Source organism: Panthera leo, chromosome C1, assembly GCF_018350215.1.
Source record: "Panthera leo isolate Ple1 chromosome C1, P.leo_Ple1_pat1.1, whole genome shotgun sequence".
Taxonomy (NCBI): domain Eukaryota; kingdom Metazoa; phylum Chordata; class Mammalia; order Carnivora; family Felidae; genus Panthera; species Panthera leo.
In genome coordinates this window covers 184,620,300-184,633,282 of record NC_056686.1, presented here as the reverse complement: position 1 = coordinate 184,633,282, position 12,983 = coordinate 184,620,300, and the positions used below count along the sequence as shown (strand labels likewise).

The 12,983-nt window shown below is 39.0% G+C and overlaps 1 protein-coding gene across 1 annotated transcript in view; it reads left to right on the top strand.

The window, feature by feature from the left end:
* The window catches only part of FTCDNL1 (formiminotransferase cyclodeaminase N-terminal like), a 170,737-nt gene extending 160,964 nt beyond the window's left edge, over positions 1-9,773 (top strand). Inside the window, exons 9-10 of the mRNA XM_042949635.1 lie at positions 5,510-5,660; positions 9,497-9,773. Of these exons, the coding sequence (XP_042805569.1) occupies positions 5,510-5,660; positions 9,497-9,692 (347 nt within the window). The 3' untranslated portion in view covers positions 9,693-9,773. The remainder of the gene's footprint in view (positions 1-5,509; positions 5,661-9,496) is intronic.
* The last annotated feature ends 3,210 nt before the right edge of the window (positions 9,774-12,983 follow it).

The following is a 12,983-nucleotide window of genomic DNA, read 5'->3' as shown; positions in this document are numbered from 1 at the left end:
CAATCTCATGTTTTTACTGCATGCTGCTGTTTCAGGGTGCAGGGAGGCTAGGTAACAGGGTTAGTTAAACAACTTCCTCACAGGGAATTACGAAGAAAAAAAAACCTTCGGGAAACGCCTTCTACTTTTTCTTCATTTATACGGGATATAATTATATTCAGAATCATTGACAATTAGGACTTTTGGAAAGGCCTTAGAAAATATGAAGTAGTGCAACCATCTTTATTAATAAATGAGGAAACAGAGACCCAGGATGTCAATTGCAAGGTCTGAAATCGGGAGCTCATCGGTGGCCACCATGGCCTCTGAATTGCCAAGGTGACTGTTTTATCCGGCGTAATGGTTTGGAGCAATTTCTAGATCATCATTTGTCAAATAAAACTAACAGTATCCTCGTTACACTTAGTAAAGCAGGAAAACCAATTGATAAAGTTTTGAAAGGAGAGTGAAAATAGTGTTTGTGCCCAATCTTGAATTAAAAGGGAACCGTCAATTACCAGGGTGTCCTGAGGCTGCTACTTCTCTGCTCTAAAATCTGTTATGTGTGCCTCTTGCTTTTTTCTTTTGTATAGGCTGTATAGTTGAGGATCCCATTTTACCTGTGGTAGTCAATTTCTAAAGACTTCAGACAATTCAGGACTGATATTCCTATAGACAAAATGTGAAAGGATGCGTTTTGGATGTGGATTAATCTGCTGGTTTAGGGACCCATTCCTGTGCCCTTACTCTGATTGCTACTCTTGTCAACGCTTTTCTACTCTCTGTCGTTCTCCTTGCCCTGTTGGCAATACCTTTTACCATTGATGTCACATTAGACAAGAAACCTAACCTCTCTGTGCCTCAGTTTGCTCATCTGTAAAGTAAAGGTAATGATACTACGTACCTCCTAGGGTTGCTGGGATGATTAAATGAGATGATTTCCTATGTAACAGATAGGATTAGTTGTATCAACAACACAAAATAACACCGACTCAAAGTAGAGATGTATTTCCCACTTACTTAGTCCATCTCTTCCCATTGCCTTTCAATTTGTTAGTTTAAACTTTATCTTTTGGTTCTTCTATTATTTAGCTTACCATTTTAAATAAAATACTTAAGCCTCTTTCTTGATCTATCACATTTCAATCTGTTATCATTTTCTTAGAAATTAACCTCCCACACTTCCCTTCCTCTCTCGTCTCCCTGCTCTTCCCGTATCGTTATTTTTGCCCTGCCATAAATTGTAACGTTCACATGTTATTCTGTTACTATAGTCATGTTTAATGTTGTATTCATGTCTGATGTTAATAGGAGACAAATACTATTGATGGTTAATTTTGGACATATTGGTTTTTTTTTAACCATTTTTTTTAATGTTCATTTTTTGAGACAGAGAGGGAGACAGAGCGCAAGTGGGGGAGGGGCAGAGAGTGAGGGAGTCACAGAATCTGAAGCAGGCTCCAGGCTCTGAGCTGTCAGCACAGAGCCCGATGTGGGGCTCAAACCCATGAACTGTGAGATCGTGACCTGAACTGAAGTCCGATGCTTAACTGACTGAACCACTGACTGATCCAGACAAGTGCACCACTCAAGTGCCCCTGGACATACTGTCTTTTGAGCCAGATACACAGTTCATTTTAGGACTGATTATTTTTCCTTTGAACCCTTTAGTTGTTTTACTGTTTCTTAACTCTTAGGACTTTACCTTTTCTTTGGATTTCTTCTTTGCATTGCTGGAGCATATCCTTAATGTTTTCAGGAAGTGGACATGAGAGGTGAACCTTTTGAATCATTGCATATATGAACATGTCTTCACTTTGTGTTCTTAAAATTATTAGTCCTGGTTTTGTAGAATTCTAAATTCAAGTTTTCCTTCAGACTTCTTGAAATATGGTTCCATTGACTTCTGGAATTCAATTATTTTGATGTCCAAAGTCAATATGACTCTCATTCCCTTGTTAGGATATGCCATATTTTGATTTAGTCTTGGTATTTGGCCCAATTCCACTGTGAGGTTTTGGTTTCAGCCACTGCAAGTCAAAATAGATGAGATTTCAATGTCATTTCTGGTGTCCCTGAACTTACGTATGATCAATAATCATGTGCTTAGATAAGTTTATTTAATCGGTCTAATAATAATATTACAAGTAAGACATGTCATTCAGATTGCTAACATTCAGATATTGCTAATATCTTAGTCCTTTTAAATATAGGTAGGCCTTTTAGGTCTTTTAGTAAGAAAAACATTTTCTTGTATTTTAAAGTTCTATCAATCAAAGTATAAATGTGTCATAGTTATGATAAGACTAAAATGTCACACTAATAATTAGTAGTGATATTAAGAATAAATATTACAATGTTAAAAATGATTACCAAGAACTTTCAAATATTTAAACAAGGAGGCAAAGAGATTGAGAGTTAATAGTACCATTAGGAGACAGTATGTGATAGGTAACTCCCAGCCCTGTTTCTCCTCCTCTGGCAGATCTCTGGGCACTGCCGGGCTTCTCTTTCCCTGTGCTGTGTTTTGGAAACTCTCTCCAGGCTATAAACTGAATCAATTGTAGGGCTTACTTAGTTTGTTTCCATGTATTAAGAATCATTCTCCTTTGTTGCCTGATGCCCAGTGTCCCAAAGAACATTTTATATGTCTTGTCTGGTGTTTCAGGTGTTTTAAGCAGAAGGATAAATATGGCTCCTATATTCCATCTTAACTAGAGGTGAAAGTACCGTAAACTTAAATTTTTACGTGAAGGAAATCTAAACCAAGTAGAATACTGCTCACGATGGTTTAAATTAAAGATCCAGACATAATAAAGAATTTTAAAAATGCACCAGATGAAGAAAAATTAGTGAAAAATGGGGAACTCTGAACACATTTGTTTTATTCTACAAAACTTCACTAAAGAATGCTTTAAGGGGTGCCTGGGTGACTCAGCCAGTTAAGCCTCTGACTCTTGATTTTCACTCAGGTCATGATCTCATGGTTTGTGAGATCAAACCCCATGTCAGGCTCTGTGCTCACAGCAAAGAACCTGCTTGGGATCCTCTCTCACCTTCTCTATATGCCCCTCCTCTACTTGTGCTTTCTCTTTTTCTCAAAAATAAATAAACTTAAAGAACTTTTTAAAAAAAATTTAAGAAGCAATTGCCTGTTATTTTGAGTTGATGGCACTATTATGGTTTGAATTGTGTCTCCCAAAAAGACATTTTGAGAAAGAAATATTGCCATTTGCAACATGGGTGGACCTAGAGGTATTATATTAAGTGAAATAAGTCGGACAGAAAAAGATAAATACTGTATGATTTCATATATATGTGGACTCTAAAAAACAAGTCAAACAAACAAAAACAGACATACTGGGGCACCTGGGTGGCTCAGTTGGTTAAGCGTCTGACTTCAGCTCAGGTCATGATCTCCCAGTTCACTGGTTCAAGCTCCACGTTGGGCTCTGTGCTGACAGCTCAGCACCTGGAGCCTGCTTCGGATTCTGTGTCTCCCTCTGTCTCTGCCACGTCCCTGCATGCACTCTCCTTCTCTCTCAAAAATAAAGACACTAAAAAAAATCAGAAACACATTTATACATACAGAGGACAAATTGGTGGTTGCCAGAGGGGAGGAGGTGGAGGGATGGGTGAAATAGGTGAAAGGGATTAAGAGGTGCAAACTTCCATGTGTTGGGCACTGGGTATTACATGTAAGTGATGAATCACTAAATTCTATACTTGAAACCATTTTTATCATATATGTTAACTAACTAGAATTTAAATAAGAACTTGAAATAAAAAGAAAAACAGAGGTGAAAACTTCTAGTTTTTTTTTTTTTTTTAAGATATTTTGAAATTCTAACCCCAGTGCCTCAGAACGTGACCTTATTTGGCAATCGCATTGTTGCAGATGTAACTAGTTAAGACACTGTCATACTGCAGTGGGGTGAGCCCTTAATCCAGGATGACTGAGGTCTTTTTTTTGGGAGGGGGGTTTTGAAAAATTTTATTGAGCTTTATTGAGCTGTAATTTAGGTAGCATACAATTTACCCATGTAAGGGTACCATTCAATGGCTTTTAGTAAATGTATACATTTTTGTAGCCACCACTACAATGCAGCTTCAAACATTTCTTTTTCTTTTTTTTTAAATTTAAATCCAAGTTAGTTAACATATAGTGTAATAATGATTTCAGGAATAGAATTTAGTGATTCACCACTTACATATGACATCTAGTGCTCATCCCAACAAGTGTCCTCCTTAATGCCCCTTGTCCATTAGCCCATCACCCCCACCCAACACCCCTCCATCAACCCTCAGTTTGTTCTCTGTATTTAAGAGTCTCTTATGGTTTATCTCCCTCTCTGTTTTTATATATTATTTTTTGCTTCCCTTCCCTTGTGTTCATCTGTTTTGTATCTTAAATTCCATTTATGAGTGAAGTCATATGATATTTGTCTTTCTCTGACTTGTTTCACTTAGCATAATACACTCTGGTTCCATCCATGCTGTTGCAAATGGCAAGATTTCATTCTTTTTGATTGCCAAGTAATATTCCATTGTATAATATATATACCACATCGTCTTTCTCCATTCATCAGTCAATGGACATTTGGGCTCTTTCCATACTTTGGCTATTGTCAATAGTGCTGCTTTAAACATTGGGGTACATGTGTTCCTTCAAACCAGCAACCTTGTATCCTTTGGATAAATACCTAGTGGTGCAATTGCTGGGTTTTAGGGTATTTTTAACTTTTTGAGGAACCTCCATACTGTTTTCCAGAGTGGCTGCATCAATTTGCATTCCCTGACTGGTGTCTTTCTAAGATCATATGAACATGGAGTCACAGGAGGGAAGAAGGCCAGTTACCACAAAGGCAGAGAGTAAAGGGATGCAGCTATAAGACAAGGAACACTGAGGGTTGCCCACCACCACCAGAAGAGGGGAAGAGGCAAGGAAGGAATCTGCCCAGAGACTCAGGGTGGCCCTGCCAACACCTTGATTTCTGAGGGTTAGCCCCCAGAACCGTGAGACTATAAATCAGTGTTGTTTTGAGCCACCTCGTCTACAGTACTTTGCTCTGGCAGCCCTGAAATGGAGACTACATTTTTTAAAAAGTTACTAAATGATTCCTATCGTTTGCTAACCATTTTTAAGTTCTTGAAGATAAGGGATAACAGTGCATTATAGGTATAGGGTTTCTTCTAGAAAGCACACTACTCAAAATATTCTGAACTATATATTTTTGCATATAAAAGATTAGTGACATTACTAAAAGTGCCAGTTGAAGTGAAGGCCAACTTAATATCCCAAATGCTGCAGTGACTGCAGGAGCAGGTTAGGAGCAGTTCTGAACAATTGTTTCTCTTGCCCTATTAAAATTTAACTAAATTTTTTTTGAAAAATAAAAAATTCTGAAACAAAATTCAAATTTATTCTTGCATCTCTTAGGTTCATTCAATGATGGCGATTTTTAGCTTTGGCTGGATATAGATTTTCATTCTTGGTCTTTTTTTTTTTTTTTTCCTTTTTTGACCAAAGTGTGTATTTATTCAGACTACCTTTACCTTGAAAGTAATCAGCAACTTCTGCCTGGAATTGTTTTGGCTTCTCCTGGCTGGGCCACATCATCAGGCCTTTTACTCTCTGGTTTCTGGTTGTGCAGTGAGCAACAGAGGCAAGCCATCAGGAGGTGAGACGTGGGTACAATTGCAATATATGTTCTATAGTTCCCTTCCTGTAGACTTGTCTTGGGCTGGCTGATGACTGACCAGTTCTCACTGCTCCTCCCAAGGTGACCTTCTCCTCATGACTCCTCATGACTCCTCATGACTCCTCATGACTCTCATGACCTTCTCCTCATGATTCATTCCAGTGTCTGCAAACGCAGGATCTGGAAACCCATCTTTCCCTTCATCTGCTCTAGAGAAGGGTGGCAACATTTTCACTGTTACCAGTCCTAGGGGACTGCCCTATTCTTTGTGGTTTCCCCACACCCTTTTTTCAACATTTTTAAAAAATTTATTCATTTTTTGACAGAGACAGTGTAAGTGGGGGAGGGACAGAGAGAGGGAGACACAGAGTCCAAAGCAGGCTCCAGGCTCTGAGCTGTCAACACAGAGCCCCACTCAGGGCCCGAACTCATGAACTGTGAGATCATGACCTGAGCCTAAGTCGGATGCCCAGCCCACTGAGCCACCCAGGCAACCCTCCACATGATTTTTTTTTTAATGGTCCCTTTAAAAACTCTCTTGAAACTACCCCAGTTTGATTTTTGCCATCAATTTCCTGATAGCATTTCTGACCCACACAGACCAGCTGGCAAACCTCACTTCCAGTGTTGTAAAACAGCATGATCCCATACAAACAAGAACCCATGATGGGGTGTAGGTCCCCAACAACCCTGTATCGAGGTCCACACAAAGCACCAAAGGCTACTCAGGGAAAAACTTAAAAAAAAAAATCTATTCCTGACTTTTTTCAAGTTACTGTTATAAATGTTTTTCTAATAAAGAAAAAAAAAGCCAAATTATGCAGTGAATTCTTTTCACTTTTCAATCCCCTCCCTGCCCCCTTGCATCCCCCGTAAGATATTCACCTTCTGTCATTACACATATGGGCCTGTATTCTTAACACTTAGAGCCTCATCCTTTAGCAAAGAGTTGCAAATGGCTTTCTTGCTTCTGATATTAAAAACCCTGAGTGTGAATTCAGGTTGCCACCTTAGCGTACTCTTTGTATTCCTTATAATTTTAGCAATGTGCCCAGACCTCACTCAGTCTGGCTGCATTTTGGCACTCTGTGTTCAAAGCTGTCATCAGAAGGCTGCACCCTATTTAAACCTACTGTGGCTGTTTTCTTTTAAAATCCCTCATTAATATCTATTTCTTAATGTGACATGTACTGTTAACATGTGGGGGTTATTTTGATATGACTTCCAAAGACATAAGCAACTCTTTTCCTGGGAAAACTTCCCAGTTTTTTTTAAAATCAGTGTATTTTATTTTATCTCTGTGGCACTCTCTAGAATATGGTGCTCATTTGTCTTATTATAAGATTGTTATTTAGGGGTACCTGGGTGGCTCAGTCAGTTGAGCGTCCGACTTCAGCATAGGTCATGATATCGCGGTTTATGAATTAGAGCCCCATGTCGGGCTCTGTGCTGACAGCTCAGAGCCTGGAGCCTGCTTCGGATTCTGTGTCTCCCTCTCTCTCTGTCCCTTCTCTGCTCATGCTCATGCTCATGCTCTGTCTCTCTCAAGAATAAATAAACATTAAAAAAATTAAAAATAAAAAAGATCCTTATTCCCTCTTGCACTCCTCTTACGGAGTGAGGTGGTTAGATCTAAAGCAGGAGAGACTTTCTTGGGAAGTGACTATCATTGGGAATTTCCCTGCCTGATAAGTCAAGGTCATAGAATGCTAGGGCTTTCAGGAGCCTTAGCAATAATCTAATTCAAAGAGTTCCATTCATAGATGAAGAAAACAAGTGAAGCCAGAGTATTCACTGAAGGATATACAACTAGTTATTGGAAGAATCAGAACTAGAACCAAAGTCTGAAATTCTTGGTCTAGTGCTTTTTGTACTATACCATACTTTCTTTTTGAGTGTCTTTCTGAGCATCCAACTTCAGCTCAGGTCATGATCTCGTGGTTCATGAGTTCGAGCCCAGCGTTGGGCTCTGTGCTGAAATCTCAGAGCCTGGAGCCTGCCTTAGATTCTGTCTTCCTCTCTCTCTGTCCCTCCCCTGCTCACGCTCTCTGTCTCTCAAAAATGAATAAACGTTAAAAGAAATTTAAAAAAATAAAGAAAAACATATACAGTCAATTCTCATTAATTTGCAACAGGTAAGTTCTATAAAGTTGCTGCTAATTGGCAACCACTGAATCACTGCTCTTAGGGGGAAAACAGGGTTAGGATCCTGTGAGTCTCTGGTCACAACACTGTTGTCAGCTGGTCAGTGTATGGTGTGTTTGACATTTTATGTGAAATACATTATTGGTTCATGAACTTTGAATTCATGGCCAACAGAACTATAACTCAGGCCTGAAGGAAGCTTATATAACACATACACTTTCTCCATAAGGTATAAACAGCCTTCTTTCTCTTAGGAACACTAGATATCACTTCAGCACTACACTTGAGGGACATTTTGAACAGTGAACTCACCAACAAAAAGCACAAAAATGTGATAAATGTGGCACTGCATAGGTTGTGAAGGGACACGTATTTACAGCCTGAGAGCTGAAACAGGTCGAGACAGTGTGTTGCCTTGTTCACGTCAGCTAGCAATGCACACCTTGGGCCACTCCAGATTTTCACCATTCTGCACATCTGCGAATGACCACAAAAATGCTATGAATCCTGATTTTGGCATTTGAAAATATGAAATCCACAAATAATGAGGATCAATTGTATATGGAAAAGGTGATTTAAAAAAATCTGTGAATGGGGCAAGCTAGGGGTACAAAAGAGGTTCTGTGGCAACACTGGGACCTTTTATTATAGAAATAAATAGGACTTCTCTGTAAAGAACACTTGTCTTTGAAAACTAATCCATCCTACTTTCTTCATCCTTTTTTGAAAGTTTTAATTTTAATTCCAGTTAGTTAACATATAGTGTTATATGTTTCAGGTGTACAATATAGAGATTCAACGCTTTCATACATCACCCAGCACTCATGGCAACAGGTGTACTTCTTAATCCCCATCACCTATTTCACCCATCCCCCCACACACCTCCCCTCTTTTCTAGGTGCCTTCTCTGCTCCTCTTCAGGACAACTTGTCTGCTTCCTTCCCTCACTTCTCTCACCATTTCACTGAAAATACTCTTGCTGGATTATTAATTCTCCATTTTGCCTAATCTAGTGTTCAATTCTTCATCTTACTTAACCTCTAACACCATTTTATCACTGTAGCCTTCTTAAAACATCTTAGTCACTTGGCCTTCAGTAAACCATGCTGTCCTGGTTTTCTCCTACTACACGAGTGCTTCTTCTTACTTCCCTTGATAGATTTTCCCTTTTTGCCCAAATCTCTAAATATTAGAATGCCCAGGGCTTAACCCTTTGCTCTATATTCTTCTTCTTCATATAACTCTTCTAGTACCATAGGTAAAAATAATATATATTTAACATTTTTTTCTATTGGAGCTATTGGCCGGGTCCAGGCGACAGTTCTCAGCCAGCTGCCTTGAGGGTTGAGAGGAGTGCTATCTCCATACAGTGTAATCAATTCTGGAGAAACACTTATGCCACACGACTCTCAGATTTATAGCTTCAGACTAGACTTCTTCTCTGAGCTCCAGAGTCAGACTCAAATATTCAAAGGCTCAACATGTGGAACCCAGGTGATCCTCCTGGGCACCGCCTGGTACTCTTTTACCCTATTGTAACTGTGAATGGACATGTGCGGCAATCTCTGCCTGAAAAAGGTATTATTACCAAGAGTTCAGACCCATGAAGTGTGAAGGTTTGGTTCATATCACTGAGTTAGCTACCAGTATTTCCTACTCTCCTTTCACAGGTGTTGGACCTGCAGCAGATATGAAGTCTCTCCTGAATACTTCGCTTCCGCCCCGCGTTTATCCTTCCCCCCAGTGAATCTCTTGCACATCTCATCAAGTCTTGACATCTACTTCCTTGGGGAACCAAATGACACAGAAGGGAAATTGACCAACACGATAAAGGGCATCTACATAGAATCTACAACATCACACTGAGTATTTTCCCCTTAAGACAGAGAATAGGGCAAATACATATACTCAGAGTACTCCAATTCAACATTGTATTAGAGGTCCTAGCCAGAGCAACAAGGCAAGAAAAATAAATAAAAAGTGTATGTACTAGACTAGACAAAATAAAACTGCTTTTACTTACAGATGACATGATTATATACATTGAAAATCCTAAGTTATCTATAAAAAAACTTACTAGAACTAATAAGTGAGTTTAGCAAGGTAGCAGGACACATGATTAATGTATAAAAATGAAGTATGATTTTATATTCTGGAACTAAACAATTAGAAATTAAAATTAAAAGAATAATACAATTTATAATGGCATAAAACCCATGAAATTTGTAAATATGTATTAGAAGCCATTTGAAAGTTAACAAGACCAAATTCTTGATTCTCACTCACTTCCCTCAGTACTGTCTCAGCCCATAGTACCTACATTCTGCCGGCTATCCAGACAAAAACCATAGGATATATTTACTTTCCCCCCTCCTCATCTCATATGCAGTCCATCAACAATTCTGGTGCCACTTTTAAAATACATCTTGAATCCTACTACTTTTCACCACCTCTCCTAGAGCATTCCAACATTGTCTCCCTTTCATGATCTCTTAACTGGCCTCTGTGCTTTCATTTGCTGTTTCAGGGGCCATGACCTCACAAGCAAACATTTATCTGAGCATGTATCTTAGCAGAACAGTCCTGACTCCTGAGTGGAGGCTTCCAAGGAACCTGACTTACTGGGGAGTGTGTGTGTGTGTGTGTGTGTGTGTGTGTATGTGTGTGTGTGTGGGGGGGGGGGGGGAGGCAGTAAATTACATCAGCAGAATTGTTTTAATCTTTATTTTATGATATTTTTTAAATAAAAATTTTTCTTTGTTTACATTTATTCATTTATTTTGAGAGGGAGAGAGCGAGAGAGAGTAGTGAGTGAGAGTGGGGAAGGGGCAGAGAGAGAGGGAAAGATTCCCAGTGCAGAGCACCATATGGGGCTTGATTTCACAAACCTATGAGATCATGACCTGAGCTGAAATCAAGAAAAGCTCAATTGACTGAGCCATCCAGGTACCCCTTAAATAAAAATTTCTTAACATCTCTGCATTTCTACATATGGGGTGGTGATTTGGGATGGTTTGCACAATTCCTAGTTCAAGAGTTCCCTCTGCTGTTGGTGTGGCAAAGTATGGGTGAGATTTTTTGGTTGGTTGGTCGGTGGTTTTTTACTGGTTGCCTCTGTGTATGTTTGTGTGTGTGTGTGTGTGTGTGTGTGTGTGTGTGTGTGTGTGTGTTTGTGTGTGTTGAGGGTACTGATGGGAGGAAGAGTTATGCATTCTTTGATGTTTTTTAGTAATCTTTTGTCTTCAAGGATCCCAACTTCTCCACTCTTGCTTTCTCCCCCATCACTATGCAGTTTTGTAAAGCACTTACCTCTCCCTTCCCATTTAACTGCTTCCCCTTCCCCCTTTTCTGGAAAAGTTGCTTTTCTAAGATGCTACCTCTAATCCTGCAGACACTAAATCTCTTCCCTAGTTCTGCTCTGATTGACCGTGATTCCTTTCCAACATTTTCACATGCAGGATGGACTTTCTCTTTCTGTTAATTTAGTTCAGTCTATGGCTTTTGCCCTCTCTCTCTTCCATTGAAGTCTTCCCCAGACTGCCCTTCTCCTCTTGGAGGCTTAGGGCAATAGGAGCATGAAGGTGGCTTTCTGGGATTTGATGTATACTTTTTTACCTGAAATAGTTTGAAGTTTGGATATTCAGAGTTTTATTCACATTGAGGGCATGTTTTTATGTAGTCTTCTTTGTTGCTGCTTTCTTTCTTTCTTTCTTTCTTTCTTTCTTTCTTTCTTTCTTTCTTTAAGAATATGTTGAGAGATATGAATTGATTTAGGAACTCTTACCTTGGTTATAAATTTCTTCAGTTTCTCACCTTTTAGCATTTGGGTAACACTGTATATATGAGGTCCTTTCTAGTCAGAGCTATATTCTGCTAGAGGCATGGTTCAGTTGACCTCCGAGGGGCCATTAGAAAAAGAGTCCTATGAAATTAGGACTGATTTGGGAACATTTCAGAATTCATGCCAGGGGTTATTTGCTAATATTCATTTACCAAAAATTGAAATAAGCATTTGGGAAAATATTTATTGAGTATGCTGAGGATTTCCATTACTGTTTCTTTTTAAATGAAGGCTATTTTGTTTTTAAATCCTTTTGCCTGAAGTTGATGGTACCTTACCTGGTGTCTATAACTGGAAATAGCACCATATAGTCCCCCAGCCTCCAGCACATTGAACTTCTATCAGATAAAACATTCCACATGTCTCCTTAAACAACCTAATAAATCTACAGCAAGCAATGGCTCGGTTCAGAATGAAAACCTTCAGCTAGTGAGTATGATTTCTTTTAGCCAGTAGTTGCCATCTTGTTTATAAGGAAAATGGAGCCATTTTCTTAACTGTGTATCTAAGCTCTGTAGAGCTGTTTGTTTGGTTTTTAACAAAGACAATACAAAAATAAATTAGGCCTCGATTTGGTTTAGGTAAGCAATCTTTTGAGCCACAGCTGTATTACTAACTGATCCATAATTGCTCTGCATTTATGAGGTACATAGTTTATTCTCTTGCTTGCCACACAATAGACCCTGCAAGTTAAAGAGCTCCAAGTTTCAAGGACTGGAGTTTTTGGGTGCCTGCCAGGACTGATCTGTTTAGCAAACAAGCTGGAGGGTGCTTATTAGTAGGTTGTGGCTTGCAGACCATGAAGCCCCTGGGGCCAGATGCACTGATCAAATGGTGGATCTATATACCAGCAAGGCCATTGGATGAAAAGGAGAACAGCACCGCATTACTAAATATGCTTCTCATAGGCCTTAATTAAGCCACTGTAAATGACTTCTTTTGTAACTCTTTCTGTTGGTCCAGAAGACAGGCTATTAAAGATTAACATAGGAACTATTTTTCAAATTAGAATGTAGACAATTCTGATGAGTTACAGCTATATTATTCATATTACAAGAATAAGCTCTGGTTAGATTGGGAAAGTGAAGAGTCATATTTCTAGTGGAACAAAACACATCTCATTTTCTCTAGTTGCATTTCTTTAAAAAAAAATTGCTAGTCTTCTCTGCCCCCTGCTTAGATTTTTGTTTCTATTGAGTGACTCAAGGTGGCTTGAGGCTTTAAAATTAATGCCTGGTAGAGTATTATTGAGGCCTTGGAAGAATGAAGCTAGTCTGATCTATGTTACATCAAAAAAAAAAAAAAAAAAAGATCTG